This window comes from Neurospora tetraspora (genome assembly GCF_033439725.1).
Source record: "Neurospora tetraspora strain CBS 560.94 chromosome Unknown B0H65scaffold_11, whole genome shotgun sequence".
Classification (NCBI taxonomy): domain Eukaryota; kingdom Fungi; phylum Ascomycota; class Sordariomycetes; order Sordariales; family Sordariaceae; genus Neurospora; species Neurospora tetraspora.
The window spans coordinates 259,087-275,038 of NW_026944393.1; the positions used below are offsets into that span (position 1 = coordinate 259,087).

Here is a 15,952-nt window from a genome sequence, read left to right on the forward strand (position 1 = left end):
GCGGCACTGCCCTTCCTTGCTTCGAAGGGAGGTACCGCATTTGGTGCTTTGGGACATGTCGAGTCGGCGTAGGTAGATCTGAGTTTGAACGGGTTTGCGAACTTGCGGGTTCGGTGTGCCGTAACCGTCACCGCGGCGTCGTGGCACCGTTAGGCTGCAGGCGACAAGACTCATGAGGTATTGCGGCGAAGGGAGGGGGGAAGAGATCTTGTGAATGAAGTTTACTTCATTATGATTTGGCTTGAGCTGATTCTATGATACCGAGGAACGAGAATACACTGGGGGAAGTGATTAGCGAAAAGATACATAACACCCTTTTCGGCCTGTTAAGCCCTCCTCCGAAGTGACGTGGACCGTCTGTACTGCCCAAACAACAAAGCAAATAGAAAAGAAAACGATGAATAGCAGTAACCGACACCATCTACTTGAGAATCCTCAGCGCCTCCTCCAAATCAGCAATCTTCTTAGTCAGCTCCTTGCGCTTATCTCTGGTGCTGCGTGACTCCCCGGCGATAGCATTCAACGAATCTTCATCCAGCCCCAGCACCCACTGTTCCGAGAAGAGTGTCAAGGGACTGTTCGGACCGGAGAGAAGGTGATGATCGACAGCATAAAGCCAGACATTGTCGACAAAGCGCTTGCGGGACACCTTGTAGTAGCTCTTGAGGATGTCGTGGATGTCCTCTTGGGCGTGCTCTTGGTTGCTTTTGTTGGTGATTGCCGACTTGACGTGGTCGAACTTGACTAGATAGGCGCCAGGGTTGTGGCAGCGGTTATCGTAGAAGCGCTTTCCCTTCAGGGCCTCCGAGACCCGATCGCCGCGAGCTTTCTGGAGGTTGCTGCTGAAGTAGTGGTTCACTGTATAGGGCTTCTTCTCACGCTCCACCTGGACCAGAAACTTGGCATAGTCCATGCCGTTCGCGTACCTCGCCAGTAGGTCATCCATGATGATGGATTTGATCGCCTCATAAAGCTTTCCATCGGCGCAAATTGTCTTAAGAATAGAGAGGATAAACATGTGAATCGTTATGATTATATCGCTGATATAGTGCTCCGTCATGAGGCTCCATTTAGTCGTCTGGTCCCGGAAAGCGCTTGCAAGGACTATGGGGCTAAAGGTGCCGAGTTCGATACCGCGAGACTCAAGGTACATGTTCCGAATCCAGTCGCTATTGTCTTGCTTGACGGTGAATTCAGGTTCCCCCATGATGTTGATGATGCTCTCCAACTCTGGACATATTTGGCGCAATATCTCCACCTCGCCTGCGCCGTTCTGCTCGGCATCGTAGTCTGGATCATCGTCTTCTTCACTGTCATCCGCTTTGTTCGCCAATTGATCGCCCGAATCCTCTGTTTCCACCTTCACAAAAGAGTATGTATGCCCCTTTTGTCTCATTCGGTTGTTGAACGTATCTGTGATGCTTACTACTTGAGTAATAAGCCTCAGGCTATGTTCGTCAAACGCGGAATGACTGGAATAATTGGCTTCGAGAGCTGCACGAACAATCCTCTGGAACTTGGCCGCAATCTGAGCAAGATACTGCTGCTGCTCACGCTCCGTCTGCCGAGGAGGCCCAAGAGCATCTTGTTGATCCCGGGCCTCCGCGAGCTTCTTGCGCGCTTCGGAGCGAAGTTCAGGATACGCCTTGTCCGTGATCTCACCCAGCAGATCCTGAAGCCTCTCACGAAGCGCGGTAACGCCAACACGCTCTTGTGGCAAGTTACACCAAGGGCTCTGCTGGAAGAGATCTCGCTCTTTCCGGCGAAGACCAGAATCATCCTCAGAGTCATCGTCATCATCGCCACCGCGGTTCTTGACAAGGTAGTAGCCGAGGTTGAGGGCCTTCTTCCTTCCCGCGACGAGATTGCAAACCGCTTCTTTAGCGCTGCGCTCAATTACCAGATCGGGCTTGGTGAGCACGCCGAGAGTGCGCTCTCCGTCCGGATCGTATTGTTCAGCCAGAGCCAAGATCTCCTGAGTCATGACATCCACATTGGCAGGTAGGACGGCGAGAATAATGGTCCGTTTGTCCTTGATGAAACCGGTGACCATGTCTCGAACCAGGTTGCGATCGCTTTCTGTCGTTTGTCCTTTGGACGTCAGGCGGAAGATGCCGGGAACATCGATGACGGTGAGATAGTCCTCGGTGGGGCCGCATTTCTCAATCTTCAAGATGTCCCTGGAAAAGGTCTTCTCTCCTTCAGGGTTCTTGTCCGTCTTAATCTTCATGTAGACATTGACCTGCGTATCGGTTAGCAGAAGTCAGTAGAATAAAGAGTGGGACACCTACTTCATCAAGAATCTTGACAAACTGGTCACGAAGCTCGTTGGTCGACGAGAGCTCCTTGCGGTAAGACCTGAGACTGGCTTTTTCCGCCTCGGTGCTCTGAGGGGCCGGTATGATTGTGATGATTATCTGCACCTCAGGATCGCGGCGGTGGGTGATTTGGGTTGCGTAACGCGTGCAGAGTTCCTGGCCGCGTGGGAACGGAATCCCAGTGACGCTCTCGAGCAAGGAAGACTTGCCAGAGCTTTGGTCACCGACCGCAACCAGTGTAGGCAACGGCAAGATGACATCGATGTTCTTCTCACGCAATTGATCAATCTTGCGAAGTCGATCAGGGCTGGTCAGGATGCCCGAAGCAGGGGGTTTGATCTCAGAACCCATCGTAGAAGCAGTGACAATGGTGGCCTTGGGCAAGGAGCGTATAAGTTTCATCAAGATGTGTAGGTCAGATGTGATAAGAGTCAAAGATGGTTACAAGGAGGATGTATCAGGTGAGATGTGAAGTGCGAGATAGTGATGGTGCTGGGAGATTGGAAGTGAAAAAGATATGAGATGCCGCCGAGAACGAAAGATATCATTAATTTCCAGGAACATGTTGAGGTCTTTATGGAGACAAAATGGGAGGTAGACGATGCTTCGGGTGGGGGGCATACTGTAGGCCTCCCGCGCATTGTGTTCGGCAGCGTTCTGTCAGAGGCCTGTTGAACAAACAAGTTCTCCAATGATGTCGCCCACGTAGCCTCCGTATGTTGAATGCCGCGGGCTATGTGCATGTTGTTGCCGTCGAGAATTCGTCTGATAGCAAACGGCCGGCCAATGGGTATGGCAGAGAGGACGAGACTGAGGCTGATACGTTAGGCGCCAGCAGATCATTAGGCGTTCTTCAACCACATGTTAGCAAGTGAAGAACAACCAGCACTTTTTGTCCCTCAAGTGTGCCGTTTGGAGTGTAGAAATGAAGCCTCCAGGTCAACTTTAAGTGCTCGTTACAAGGCTGCTTACCGATTTAGCCCCTCGACTAAGGTGTCTCAGGAGCCAAGATCCATTCCGAGCAGAATGCCTTTCCCTCACTCAAGCACTGGACCCAAAAACAGGCTCCATCTCTAGAATGACCGGCGTGTGTTGCATTGAATTGTCGTCGAGGATTCGCCCAACAACAAACGAACGGCCGGTCGGCCAACGGGTGTGGCTGAGAGCTGGTAGCCTTGGCGGCGGCTGCTTCAACCCTCGGCATGCCGGTCACCTTTGTCGCGACCTGCATATTGATCTCCTGCCTTGCCAGGCACCAGTCGTGCAATTGGATGAAGTTCGTAGTTCCGACAGATGTATGCCTTGTACTCGAAGTGTTCAATTTCTCTAAGCGCTGCTATGTTCAACGGCCTCCTGGGCGGACTTGAGGAGCTTGGCCGCTCGGTCGGCCGCGATGTCGCACATTGCCTGTTGGGAGGTAAAAGTCAGCCTTGCCATCCAACAGCGCAACTACACTTCCCAACCAGAGGCCACCAGCAAGCAAAAAGGGAAGGTAGTTAACAAAGAGAGGCAAAAAGAAGAACTCACCTTAATCCCCTCCCTCTCCTCCGCCCTCAAATCCCCCCTCACAATCCTCGTTCTCATATCCACCATAATCTCCGTCCTCGGCCGTCCATTCACCCAAACCACATACCTCAACCCCGGAAAAGTCTCCTCATACTGCTTATTCAACTTCCTCAGGTCCTCCTTCACCTCCTCTGAGTCGCCCGCAGCATTCAAGTGCGCCTGCTCCTTCTTACTCTGCGCCGACAGCGTCTCCTTCTTCGGCTCGCCCAGCCTGGGATGACTACCTAGTATCGCGTGTAGTGGACGCTTGATGTTTTCTTTTTCGGTTTCGGGGACGGAAGGGTCGGCGACGGCGTTGGCGATGGCGAGGAGCTCGTCACGGATGGTGGAGATCAGGTCGGGGTAGGAGGAGAAGGAGATGGTTCGGAGAGTTGGGAGGGCGAGGGCGTGGAGTTCCGGAGAGGGTTCGAAGAGGAGGTCCAGAGTCGAGATTAGGGCGGCGTCGGGGAGGGTGGGGAGGGAGGTGATGGCGGGGAGAAAGGGGGTTGCTTCGGGGTTGAGGTGGCTGTGGGACATGGTGGCGGTTGTTTGGTGTTTTCGTTATCTGGAGGAGGTCAATTGGAGCAGCGGCAGGAAGAAGAAGAGATGAGGAGCAGGAGACGAGGCTGTAGATGTTAGTTCTAGTTCTAGATGTCCGAGTTGTCCCTTATCACTGTAAGTTGCACAACGGACGACAAGCGCTATCAGCAGCGGCAGCCGGCAAGGTGGGGTAGATCTGCCATGACGTCCACGCAAACGTGGGGTAGCTCTCGGCAGCTCCCTGCAGTGGGGCCCCGGCTCGCTGGACCGGACCTCGGGTCCCTGTATTTCAGGGGACCTCCGTAAATCCCGGCGGGTCGCCCGGATCGTCCCGTAAACTTGTCTTGACTTCATCCTTCGTCTCCGAAGCCCGCTCAAGCCCGGTCAATCCTTCGCGCGCTCCTCCCACACCTGAAACACCACGAAATGGCCTGCTCCTGGGCTTGTCTGTTATCGGCGTCCCCGCCAAGGCTCACTGTCAATACCATCGGCCGGAGCCGCGCGAGCTGCCGGAGGCGAATTGCGAGCCCAACGGCACACCAACAGGGAGCAACCGCTCGAGCTCGACCGCGTGTCTCCCCGAAGCGAACGATCAAGAAAAGAGAAGGAGAAAATTTTGTTTGCCATGGGAGCTGGCTGGGACCCCTTTGTGTTCATTGGAGTCAATGCCATCGCGTATCAATCAACAAGGGGAGTAAACAAACAGATCACTAACAAATGCCATGTATTCTTTCTTCTGTTCTGTGTTTTGTTTTATGTAACCGCCCACATGCAAACCGCGCTCTTGAAAGCACAATGTCCTCCCCAAACCCAATAGATACACCGAAGTTTGGTGTAGAGGTACTTAGTAAATAACAAAGTACAGACAAGCAGGCAAGAGTACCTACCTCTTCTGTGTTCTGACAATGCCACCCGGTCGGTCGGTAAACAACGGACCATCGCCCGCCCGCCCGTGACTCGTACCGTTATGCCGTAGCTCGTACCGCGACTCCGACCTGGCCTTGCCTTGCCCTCCCGGCCATATCCGCACCGTCCGTTCTGTTCCCGCTCAACACCTACTAGCCCCCCAAGGAATCCCATCCAAAGACTCCTGCTGCTGCTCCACGGGCATCTCGCCAGACATGCTATTTCCCTCCTCCTCGTCGACATCATCCCCGCCGCCTCCTCCGAACAACACACCAAAGTCCGCATACACTTCGTGTCCTTCTTCCTCTTCTTCGCCTTCGTATCGGCTTTCGTGCGCCGAAGTAGGGAAGGCAACGTCCTCGTCGTCGTCCAAGTCTTGGTCTTCTATGGGCCGAAGGTCTGGCGAGCGAAGAGGGCGGAGACGTGGTGGGCTCGGAGAGAGGCGCTGTGGTGCTGCTGATGGTGCTGATGGTCCTGAACTTGCTGTGGTGTTGTTGGTGTGTATCACTGGGGGTGGAAATCCTGTTATTACTGGTGGTTGTTGCCCACCGGCTTGGAGCTGCTGGCCTGGAGGAAGCCGTGGACTTGTCCCGGATCCGGCATAGCCTTGGTGCTGTTGCGCTGTTCGTTGCATGGGCACGCCTCCGGTGTTCCCTCCTCCTCCCCCATTTGCCCCAGCATGACCGCCAGCCTGCCCACCAGGAACCGATCCTTGCCCTCCCTGCCCTGCTGCCTGTGCCTGTGCAGCCTGCGCAGCCTGCTGTGCCCTCGCCAAATTCTCCCCCAACATCCTCATCCGAAAGCGATTCATGACCGCCATCTTCCTCAACCACGCCGCACTTCCATTTCCTCCCATTGTCGTCATTCCACCTCCACCTCCACCCCCATTCCTATTTTGCCCGGCGGCACCCATTCCCCAGCCAGCCATGGCCATCCTCTTGTTCGCTGCTGCCGCTATGCTTCGTAGTCTCTTGTCTCCTTTTAGGATGGATTCCCGGTTGAGGATGTGCGTGGCTGGGAGGGAAAAGGGGCGAGAGAGACGGGAGGTGACGAAGTGTAAACGCAGACGTCGCTTCTTGCAGGGGAGGGGGGCGGTGTTGTGGCCGTCTACGTCTGTTGAAGGGCGGGAGCGTTTGAGCGAGGGCCTGGGGGTTGGTAGTGATGCTACAAGGGCAACATTCAACGGGAATGTGAGGATGGGATCTGTTGGGTGTATCTGAGTAAAGACCCATGGTGAGGGTGTTGGTGGTGATGATGCTTGGACTAGTAGTGGTGGGAGAGGCCGTGATAAACTGGTGCTGACGGATGTCGGATATTCTTCCTGTTCCCTTTCGATGACTATAGCAGGCCGTGCCGTCTTGCTCTTACTCCCCTCCGCTCCTGCAAACCTCTCCGAAAATGCGTTCGAGATGAGCGCCGCCCCTTCACCCCAGCCGTACCGGCTTGAGCGCACATCGTGGTAGTGCCATGGTCCGTACTGCTGCGCGAAAGACGATCGAGGAGGTTCTAGCGAGGACTCGACTTGGATCCCCATTGCATCGATCGGCGTGTGAAGAAAAGATGTCCCCTTCCTTGTCCTCACTTCTGCTCTGGTTTCGCTGATTCGCTCAGTCATAAACAAGCTTGACGAGACTGATCCTGGAAACTCTGCTCTGTATTCCAACTGAATGCGCCAGCAACCCGCCTGACCTTCACTTCCACGGTGATAACAGGTTGATCGTTAATGCTTCATTTTTGACTTTGCTCTGCTTCGTTCAAGGTTTCGGTTTTCTAGGAATGGTCGTCGGTTTTCGGGTATCAAGGTATTCGGATGGTAACAATGTCGGATATGGAGGAGGAAGCTTCATAACCGAAGAAACAACCAACAATTCGGATCAAAGACAGTGAGTGAGAGCTGAAAAGGTTTGTTCTAGAACGATGAGACTCCTCCCCTGTTCGGTTTATGAACCGAGATGATCTGTGAGGCAAACTCAAAGTTGGAGGCTGAAAAAAAAAAGCTTGTAAGAGATGATGGTGTGTGTGTGTGTGTGTGCCAGTTCTCGGAAGGGTCCGAAGGGGTATGTATAGAGGTAAGGTTCCCTTGAAGCGAAAACGAAAGCTGGCAGGCTGGAAGGCTCAAGGTACAATGACACAAGTTCCAATGTCCGTCCAATGTTCCGTCGCAGTAATGCGCAAGTGGCGTCGTCAAAAAGCGAGAAGGGGGGAAGCGAAGGAAGAAGAAAAGGGTTCATTCGATTCGACGACAAACTTTGCAAGTCGCAAGTCGCAAAAAGATGGCCGAGATCGAAAGATGATTGGATCACCCGAGGGCTCAGGTGACGGGAAAGGTCTGTACGGGTCTACGTTTGTTGTGTAGCTCTAGCAGGCCAGCAGGGCAAGAGAAAACTTTCCTTGGTGAGGAGGGGTACTCGTCAGGGCTTGATAAAACCAAGATTACTAATAGTCTGAGGCGTTTCTAGCCCAGACGAGTAGCACTCGAATGAGGCGACCAGGTAGCCGTGGTAGCGTAGGGAGGGGGAGCTGACCCAGCAGGATGGAAAGACAAGATTCCACGAAACCTGGATCAGGAACTGATCATGGAGAGTACAATTGGTGGTTTATGGGGGAATTTCATTCCATTGCGACGACGGCCTGACCTCTAGCAACCTGTAGGGCGGTGAAGCTAGCAACAACAACAGGCCAACGCCATAACAGCAGCCCTAGCTAACAATTGCAAGGCCTGCACCACGAGGAAGAGACACGAGAGGGTAACACGACATGGGCAGCTGGGGAGCTAGTAGTTCGCAAGCTGAATGGTTAGCACCAAAGATGAAGGGCTAGAGCCCGGCCGAGATGGAATTTGGAAAGTCTTTTCTCAGCGGTAGGCGGAGAGTGCCGACTCAGCTCTGATTGGTGCGTATAAAAAAAGGCTGTCGGAAAGGGGACGGGCTGGACGGGAGAAGGAAAAAAAAAAATGGGAGAGGGAATTTGGGCGACTGGCTGTTGCTGGCGTCGCAGTTGGTCAGGAGGGCAAGGGTAACGCAAATGACCTAGTCCTCCTGAGGTTCTCTGAGGTCGTTCAACATGTCGTCTCGTACACATTGTGCTACCAAGACGTATGTACATAGCTCAGCTTACTTCCAAGTACAACATGAACATGAGGGAGTATCGACTCAAACTTTGATCACGCGGCCCCAACATTGGCTGATTCCCCTTCCTCGGTGCCCGAATCGGTAGGACGGCCATAATTCGTCACTGTTATTGGTTCATAGGCTTCAGCTTTTACTGACCATTCCCAGTGAGTGGCTAAGCCTTTTAAAGCTTAATTCCTTTCTCTTGCAGCAAGCCTGGTGCCCCCGGAGCCCGGCGATTAGGGGATTACGAGCACCAGTTTGTACAAGCCCGGGGCCCCTGTCTCAAACACTCAGTTGCACCAAACTTTTCCGTCCAACAAACGCTGTTTGTGATAAATGGACGTCGGTTTGTGTCGGCTATTGTTCCTGTTATTGTCAGAACAACTCATTCCCCGATCCATCGTCGGTGTTTCTTCACTTTCTTTTCTCCTCGCTGCATTCTTCATTATGATGAATGCTTTGACGAGCAAGGTGACTCCGAGACATTGACCATGAGCCCAGTGGTCTTGCCATTGAGACGAACGAAAAGCTGGTCAAAAACGAGGGCTTCGGTTCGTGCCATTTGAATGCTTGAAGCGAGCAAAAGAGCGCTCCTTTCGGCTCCACGGTGGCATTCATGTTGGACCCTTACCACGATGTTGGGTTTCCCTCCACTTCCCGACATCTCTTTCTCTTTTGTTTAGGCTGGCAAGTCAAAACTCTCATGGATCCGAATAACTCATGTTCGAATCCCCATGTAAGGTCGTCAACAACTCATCACTGCTCTCTCCTTGAGGAATTGCGAGCCTCAATATGACGCTGCTAATGAAACACCATCAACACACCACCCCCATTTTCATCCACCCATCTGTACCAAACTAACAAGCAACCGGAAAGTCTCTTCTCACTACAAGCCCCCCAAGTCACCCAGCTTCCTCAGCCTCGGTCTTGCCATCCACACACCCAAAGGACCTCAAAAAGCAAACTTGCGGTTGATTCGAAACCATGGAACATTCCAAGGGGTCCATGGCATCCAGGCGAAGGGGAACATGCAGGCTTGCAGCTCTTTGGACCCCCAATAGACCCAGGCAGTGAGTGAGCTCGGTTTCCAGATTGTCAGAGACCCAGAATCCGGGGAAAAGTTCCAGCCCGAAGAACTCAATGTGTCCCTAGGAGTCAGCCTTGGAGTTACCATCCACACACCTTCAAACCCCGAAGCGCAGGGCAATTTCCAATTGACAACCATGGTCCATGGAACATTCCAAGACTCCAAGACTCCAAGCCCTTCCATCGCTATCACGTCTCGCGTGTCCGATATTCTCCTCATCCTCATCCAGTCAGGGCCATGCAAGCCATCGCCATCACCGGTCTCAGCTTGACCACGTGAGGTTCAACCAAGACCCTGAAACCCGCTCATGCAGATTCGAGGGTGACGGGACCCCCGCATATCTCAGCTGCCCAGCTTCTAAAAGGGGAAAGAAGAAACGGGATGCGTCGTCGCTCTTTTGTCTTTCTGTCTCCGACTGTCCCTCAACGTGGGCGAGAACCATGGAACCATGGGACTGGGCTCTTGGGAAGGGGAATGGCGTTGTGTGGGTAGAAAATTCCGCCACTGCGAGATGGTGCCATGTAGAGGAGATATCACTTGCTGGTTGAAGGGGTAGAGGGGGACGCCACAGGGTCGTTTCGCCTTGGTGAGTGTCAAGTAGGTACAGAGCATCTTATGGGGTGCGACGGTGTGGTTGTAGGTGTGAGTACCTATATGCTTGAGATCATGATGTCGGGGATGTTTCCACGTCGTCAGATTAAACGAACCAGTGATGAAAGCTGGAGTGAAATGCGATCTTTTTGTAAGATCAAGCTCATGCTTTCTCAGAAAAAAAAGATCACTTGAAAAGTCTCCCGTGGGAGTACTCCCAAAATAATTTCATAATATCTACGCATCTATGTCTCTAGATGGAAGTCTACCTCTCGCTCGCTATCCCAAACTCCAAAGTCCAAGCAAATCCCAGATGCAAAATGCCACTCCCAATCCCCTTCCCCTTCCACCATCACCATCACCACTCACCCCCTACAACTTCGGATTCCACTTCGGCTTCTGCTCCTCCTTCTCAAAGCTCCTAATCAATCCATCCTGATACTCCGTCGCCACATGCACACCCCCCGGACTCCAAACCTTACTTTCCACAATCCCCCTCCCCGCTCCCGCCCTCGGGAACCAAGCTTCCTGAATCCACCACACACCTTCCTCCCCCTCCTCCTCCTCCTCCTTTCCATCCCCCTTCCCTTTCTTCTTCTTCTTCAACCTCCCCTCCCAGTCCGGGCTCAGGTCCAAGTCCGTCTCTCGGTTTCCATGCCTCATCACACACTCCTCCACATTCGTATGGAACACAAAACTATAACTCAGACTCGCCGCTTTACCTAGCGTCCAGCCCATTCCGAGATGATTACACGCCATTAGCAGCCCGTTTCTGTCGACGACGTAGGCGTGGATTACTGCGTGACTGTTGGCGTCGTGGCCGTCTTTTCCATCGCTCGGCAACGGCTTGAGTAGTCGATAAAACAATAACTCCCTCCTCTCATGCACCGGTTTCCCCTCGTTGTAACCGCTCATATCAACCTTGCGCATCTCCACCACCGGAAACGCGCCCACTACATCATTCCCCACGAGCGAAACCACGCCGTCAACATCCACCGGCGGAGCAGGCGGCCAGTCTTTTGGTTTTCTTGAGCCCAAGATATCCTTAAAGCGGACCTGGGGTGGTGGTTCCTGGATGGCGATTCCCGCGCTGTGGGGCTCGGAGGCTTTGAAGGAGATCATGGCTGTGAAGCACGGGGATGGCGAGAGAGGTAAAGAGGCGTCGGAGGCGGGGAAGTGGTCTTTTGTAGGAGAAGAGGAGGGGACGGAGGGCTGGTAGGCGGTTAGGGAGAGGGTGCTGAAGGAGCGGGTGGAGGTTAGAGGGGTGAGGGAGTAGATGAAGGGTCGGTGGCGGTTGCCGGCGGTGGTGAAGAAGCCGTGGATTGTCTACCAACAACAATCAGTGAGTGATCCATAGGGGTAAATTGCGAAGGGAACGAACATGAAGACCGAGTTTCTGAGATTTTGGGATTTTTTTCTGATCTTCAATCTCACTCCAAGTCCTGCAAGCTGCTAAGGCGCTTTGTGCGTAGACATGCCCGCCGTAGGCTGCCGAGTGGAAGGCTGGCATGTCTTTTTCTGGTGGGTAGTCGCATCCCGGGAGGTAGGCGGAGCGGGTGCCGATGAATCGGTACTGGGAAGTTGAGTCGGGAGGGAGCTTGACGAGCTCTAGGGCCTCTTGGAAGGAGAGGAGCTTGTCATATTCGGAGTCTGACATGTTGGAGGTGGAGGGGGAGCTGTTGCCCCGGATGAAGCCTCCTTCTGGGACGCTGATGTAGTGAAGATGAAGAACCGGAGTTGCACTTTGTGAACTGAGGTCGAAGTGAAGAGAAGTCAACAAGAGCTTGTGATTGAGATATGAAAATGTCAAGTGATTGTGGTAAGTTACACAATTATATCAATGCCACCCCAATATCAGCTTGCGGAAAAGACATCCGGATGTTTGTGATATTTCAGCTGTTAAACGGCCGAGTCGGCTTCGGTAGGCTGACGATATGTGGGAGGGGGGAGCTTGGCTTAGCTGAAGGAGGAAGTGCCGAGGCATCTTCCCACGTGATGACACGGCATCATCCCTCCGGTTGCACCAACGATGATCTCCGCTAGCACACTTCCGGCATGGTGCCGTTCCGATATGTTAGGGGGCCGATCTGGGGATCCACTTCAAATACGGGGACACGGATCGGGGCCGGGAATTTGAAGTTGGAAAGCCGGAGTCCCGTCCACGGGGTGGAGCATCGGCCGCACCGAGAAGCCGTATGCGAGCCACGAAGGCGTACGTATCCCACCGCTCACGTCCAATACTACTTTATATGAGTAGCAGCCAATTGCGTTGCAGGGATATAAAATGGTTTCTTTTGGAGCCTCCAATGTGTCGGTGCCTGAACATCACGGTCTGTTTTCTGCTCGATGTAAACAATGAGGACATGACCATGGTGAGGGTTAGGGTCATGCTTGTAACCTCCTCTCGAACATCTGGTTGGAGCTTCATGATCGTGTCAACATTGAACACCGTGATTCAATATTGTCTCAATTAAAGGTCATGGGTCTCTCGCAGCTCTCCGACTTGACATTTCGCCCTCTTTTGACCTTGGAGTCATCTTCATCATGGATATTGAGGTTTCTGATGAGATGAAAGCTCCACGTGGGAGGTCACCTGACTCAGAAGCTAGCTGTCTCTGGCAATCACCTGGGCTCTCTGGGGAAGCTTCCAGGTTTCCAGAAGGTGGCCCAAGCGCCATGCTCGTTCGCCAGTTGCCAGCGGCAGAACGGACAGAAGGGCAGCGGTGCGTCGGGGCCTCTGCCCACTGCAGCTGTGGGACCAGTGAGCTTCGGAGCGGACAGACAAAACATCATCTCCCGCCTCTCCGCTCTCTCCCGGTCAATTGTCACTCCGACATCACACCACCCACCACCGCCGTCGTCACCATGCTGTCCCGCACCGCCGTCGCCGTCGCCCGCCGGGCCACCGCTGCCCCCGCTCTCCGTCGCAGCATCGCCACCACCGTTGTGCGCCGTAAGTGAACATGTCTGTGTTTAGCGGCTGCGGCCTGAAAAAAAGCACGGCATCGAAAAAAGCTCCAATCGCGAAGCTGCAAATATCCGCGCAAAGCATCATCGTCACCACCACCGACGACATCATACCCCACAAATTCGCGACAACCAAACACGCATCAATTGCAACCCCGAATACCGATCGAAACACTGACACCATGTTTTTATCTTGAATCCAGGCCACGCCGAGTCCAAGGCCCCTACCGTCCACATCAAGACTCTCTCCGGTATGATGATCTCCCCCCGGCGATTGCGTCACGATTGTGTCTATTGGGGCTATCTGGGAACTGGGCTACGCGAACTGGAAGCTGTGGTGGGGTCTCTCGAAGCTTGAGCTGAGCTTGGATAAGCTTGGGGGAGCTTGAAACAACAAGGAGGAGGAAGCATTGGACGACCAAACGGAGGGGATTATCATCGCGGACGACGGGAGAAGCTTGACCAGCTCAAGCTCGAGGCTCCCCTACCACAGCTTCCACCGGGTAGCTCAGATCAGCCCAGCTCCCATAGCTCCCTCGCCCCATGACGATGCGGGGTGACGTACGAACCGCATTACGACGAAAACATGCATGACTGACTTATACCTCGTACTTCGCGACAAAACAGAGATCAAGACCAAGGAGGACCTCATCGGCCCCGGTGCCAAGCCTGGCACTGTCCCCACCGATATCGAGCAGGCCACCGGTCTCGAGCGTCTCGAGATTCTCGGCAAGATGGAGGGCGTCGACGTTTTCGACATGAAGCCCCTTGATGCCTCCCGCAGGGGTAAGACTTACAACCCGGGATGAAGAGCTGGGAGAGTTGGGAAACTAAAACGACATTGCAGGCACCATGGAGAACCCCATCTCCGTCCGCTCCGCCGGTGATGAGCAGTACGCCGGTTGCACTGGCTTCCCTGCCGACTCCCACAACGTCATCTGGCTCACCGTGAGTTTTCCTTTCCTCCCCCTTTTAGCATCTCGCAAGCAAGCTACTAACAGACAACAGATGACCCGCGAGCGCCCCATCGAGCGCTGCCCCGAGTGCGGCAACGTCTACAAGATGGAGTACCTCGGTCCCCAGGACTCCCACGACCACGACCACGACCACGACCACCACGGCTTCGAGGAGCCCAAGACCTTCGCCGACTTTGTCAAGCCCCAGTACTGGTAAATACCCAGTTTTGTTGGGTTGGTAAGGGAGGTTCGGTACTTGGAATGGGTTGTTAATAGAAGAAGACTTTGATAAATACGATGCATGCATATGACAAGTTTACTGGGAGGCAGCATTGTGAATCGCGAACCTAGAGAATATGGGGGTGGTGAGGTTGGGTAGGTGGCTGAACCTGCATTCGAAAAACCTGGAGTTGTAGATTACTACCTGTTACCCTGGGCTACCAAAGACTAAAGATGAGTTGTATAGACTACCGAGAAACTCGAGTAGGTTTTGGATTTGCATTACTCTTGATGAAGATCCAGGATTGCTACGAGTACTGATTCCTCGAAGCGCATTCGCATGGTCATCTAGACTCGAACCTTCTTTGCGGTACCGAGCCATAAGACTTGCGAAATCCAAAGATAGCTCCCCACGATGTTCCAGAGCAGCTCCCGGGAAGCACTCCTGGGCATAACGGCGTGTAGACAAACATGGACTTCGTGTCCCTGGTCGTTCACCAGCTTGCGATCAGGTCGCGCATCTTGCGCCCTTGCTATCAGGATATGCGCCGACATGATTTGTCTTGGGCGCACAACTTTCTTTCGGCATGCCCCTTTTTGTGTTCGTAAACTCCCAACGCCCTTATGCTCGGGTTTCAGCCCTCCTCATCACCAAAGCTAAGCTTGATCTTCTTAGCCTTCTTCTTGGTCGCCTTGGGCTTGGGTTTCTCTTCTGCCTCTTCAGTCTTTCCGCTGTCCTTGGCAGCAGCAGCAGCAGCAGCAGCAGCATCTGTCTTCCCCTTTGGCTTTTTGTCATCTCCTTCTCCGTCCTGATCCGAATCAGCATCACCACCACCAATAACCTTACCCACCTTCCTCTTCTTACTCGCCCCTATCCCCACATTCTTCTCCTGCTTTTCCTCTTCCTCTTTCGCATCTCCTCCTCCTCCTTCAACCTTCTTGTCAGCCTCATCACCTTCTTCCTCTTCCTCTCCTTCCTTCCTTTCGCTTATCCCCTCAACCTGCTCCTTCTCCGTCACCGTCCCATCCTTCCCCACCGTCACACTATCAACCACGTTCCCCTCCTCATCCAATATCAGCGGCGCATCCTCCGCCTCCTCACTCCCACTTCTCTTCTTCGTCGGTCGCCGTCTAGCAGCTAATATCGGATCGGGACCGTCAAAGTTTCCCGGTGCGTGTTGAGCGTGTAAGCGGGCGAGAAAGGGAGGGAGCGTGGCGGAGCGGTCGTAGTGCAGGTTTTTAGGGTTGATTTTGCCCCCTCCTCCTCCTGAACCCGACATTGTGTTGGTTCTTGGCGAGAATAGTTGTTGTAGTCGGCTCGGATTATGTATCGATGGGTCGGAAAGAAGGAGGGAGAGACTTGAACCGCAGCCTGGGGACGGGAGGTGATGGGGAATTAAGGGCCGTTGGTTTCGATCGCTCCCGTCTTGGAGAGAATGGTTGCGCTTGCTAAGGTAGGTATGCGCTTGCGATGCGCTCGGTGGTGGTGGTGTCGCGTTGCGCTGCTCGGTGGAAGTTGGCGCTGGCTCAAGGGAGATGGCGGGCTCGTAGGTATGGTAGTCTGGTGTCGCACAATAATTCGCGAAGAGACTTCTACCCTCTCAAAATACAACAGTTGGACCGGATGTTGAGATCTGGAGAGGCGACGGTGACACGAAGCCTGCGATGGGACTGGAATTGTTTGAGACCTCGACGGCCTGGTCCAACCGA

General features: G+C 53.7%; 6 protein-coding genes across 6 annotated transcripts; 1 reads left to right on the forward strand and 5 right to left on the reverse strand.

Annotated features, from left to right (window-relative positions):
• Nucleotides 1-298: 298 nt before the first annotated feature.
• Nucleotides 299-2,949, reverse strand: B0H65DRAFT_80000 (P-loop containing nucleoside triphosphate hydrolase protein). The gene is made up of 2 exons (XM_062831436.1): nucleotides 2,292-2,949; nucleotides 299-2,242 (listed from the first exon to the last, which is right to left on the reverse strand). The coding sequence occupies exons 1-2, from the start codon at nucleotides 2,718-2,720 to the stop codon at nucleotides 422-424; spliced, it is 2,250 nt and encodes a 749-aa protein (XP_062676496.1). The 5' UTR covers nucleotides 2,721-2,949; the 3' UTR covers nucleotides 299-421.
• A 695-nt stretch (nucleotides 2,950-3,644) lies between these two features.
• Nucleotides 3,645-4,400, reverse strand: B0H65DRAFT_553678 (Oxo-4-hydroxy-4-carboxy-5-ureidoimidazoline decarboxylase; the record flags this gene model as incomplete). Its single annotated transcript, XM_062829986.1, has 2 exons — nucleotides 3,645-3,725; nucleotides 3,846-4,400. The coding sequence occupies 2 exons, from the start codon at nucleotides 4,398-4,400 to the stop codon at nucleotides 3,645-3,647; spliced, it is 636 nt and encodes a 211-aa protein (XP_062676497.1).
• Nucleotides 4,401-5,451: 1,051 nt separating this feature from the next.
• Nucleotides 5,452-6,843, reverse strand: B0H65DRAFT_512883 (uncharacterized protein; the record flags this gene model as incomplete). Its single annotated transcript, XM_062828615.1, has 1 exon — nucleotides 5,452-6,843. The coding sequence occupies one exon, from the start codon at nucleotides 6,841-6,843 to the stop codon at nucleotides 5,452-5,454; it is 1,392 nt and encodes a 463-aa protein (XP_062676498.1).
• Nucleotides 6,844-10,202: 3,359 nt separating this feature from the next.
• Nucleotides 10,203-11,948, reverse strand: B0H65DRAFT_566301 (thioesterase-like superfamily-domain-containing protein). The gene is made up of 2 exons (XM_062830320.1): nucleotides 11,482-11,948; nucleotides 10,203-11,426 (listed from the first exon to the last, which is right to left on the reverse strand). Exons 1-2 carry the CDS (start codon nucleotides 11,755-11,757, stop codon nucleotides 10,473-10,475), a joined length of 1,230 nt encoding a protein of 409 aa, XP_062676499.1. The 5' UTR covers nucleotides 11,758-11,948; the 3' UTR covers nucleotides 10,203-10,472.
• An 894-nt stretch (nucleotides 11,949-12,842) lies between these two features.
• On the forward strand, nucleotides 12,843-14,499 carry B0H65DRAFT_481569 (cytochrome c oxidase subunit VB-domain-containing protein). Its single transcript, XM_062827633.1, has 5 exons — nucleotides 12,843-13,053; nucleotides 13,271-13,318; nucleotides 13,695-13,853; nucleotides 13,915-14,015; nucleotides 14,076-14,499. The coding sequence occupies exons 1-5, from the start codon at nucleotides 12,966-12,968 to the stop codon at nucleotides 14,238-14,240; spliced, it is 561 nt and encodes a 186-aa protein (XP_062676500.1). The 5' UTR covers nucleotides 12,843-12,965; the 3' UTR covers nucleotides 14,241-14,499.
• B0H65DRAFT_481571 (uncharacterized protein) lies at nucleotides 14,500-15,920 on the reverse strand. The gene has a single exon (XM_062827634.1). It carries the CDS (start codon nucleotides 15,520-15,522, stop codon nucleotides 14,878-14,880), a length of 645 nt encoding a protein of 214 aa, XP_062676501.1. The 5' UTR covers nucleotides 15,523-15,920; the 3' UTR covers nucleotides 14,500-14,877.
• Nucleotides 15,921-15,952: the final 32 nt, after the last annotated feature.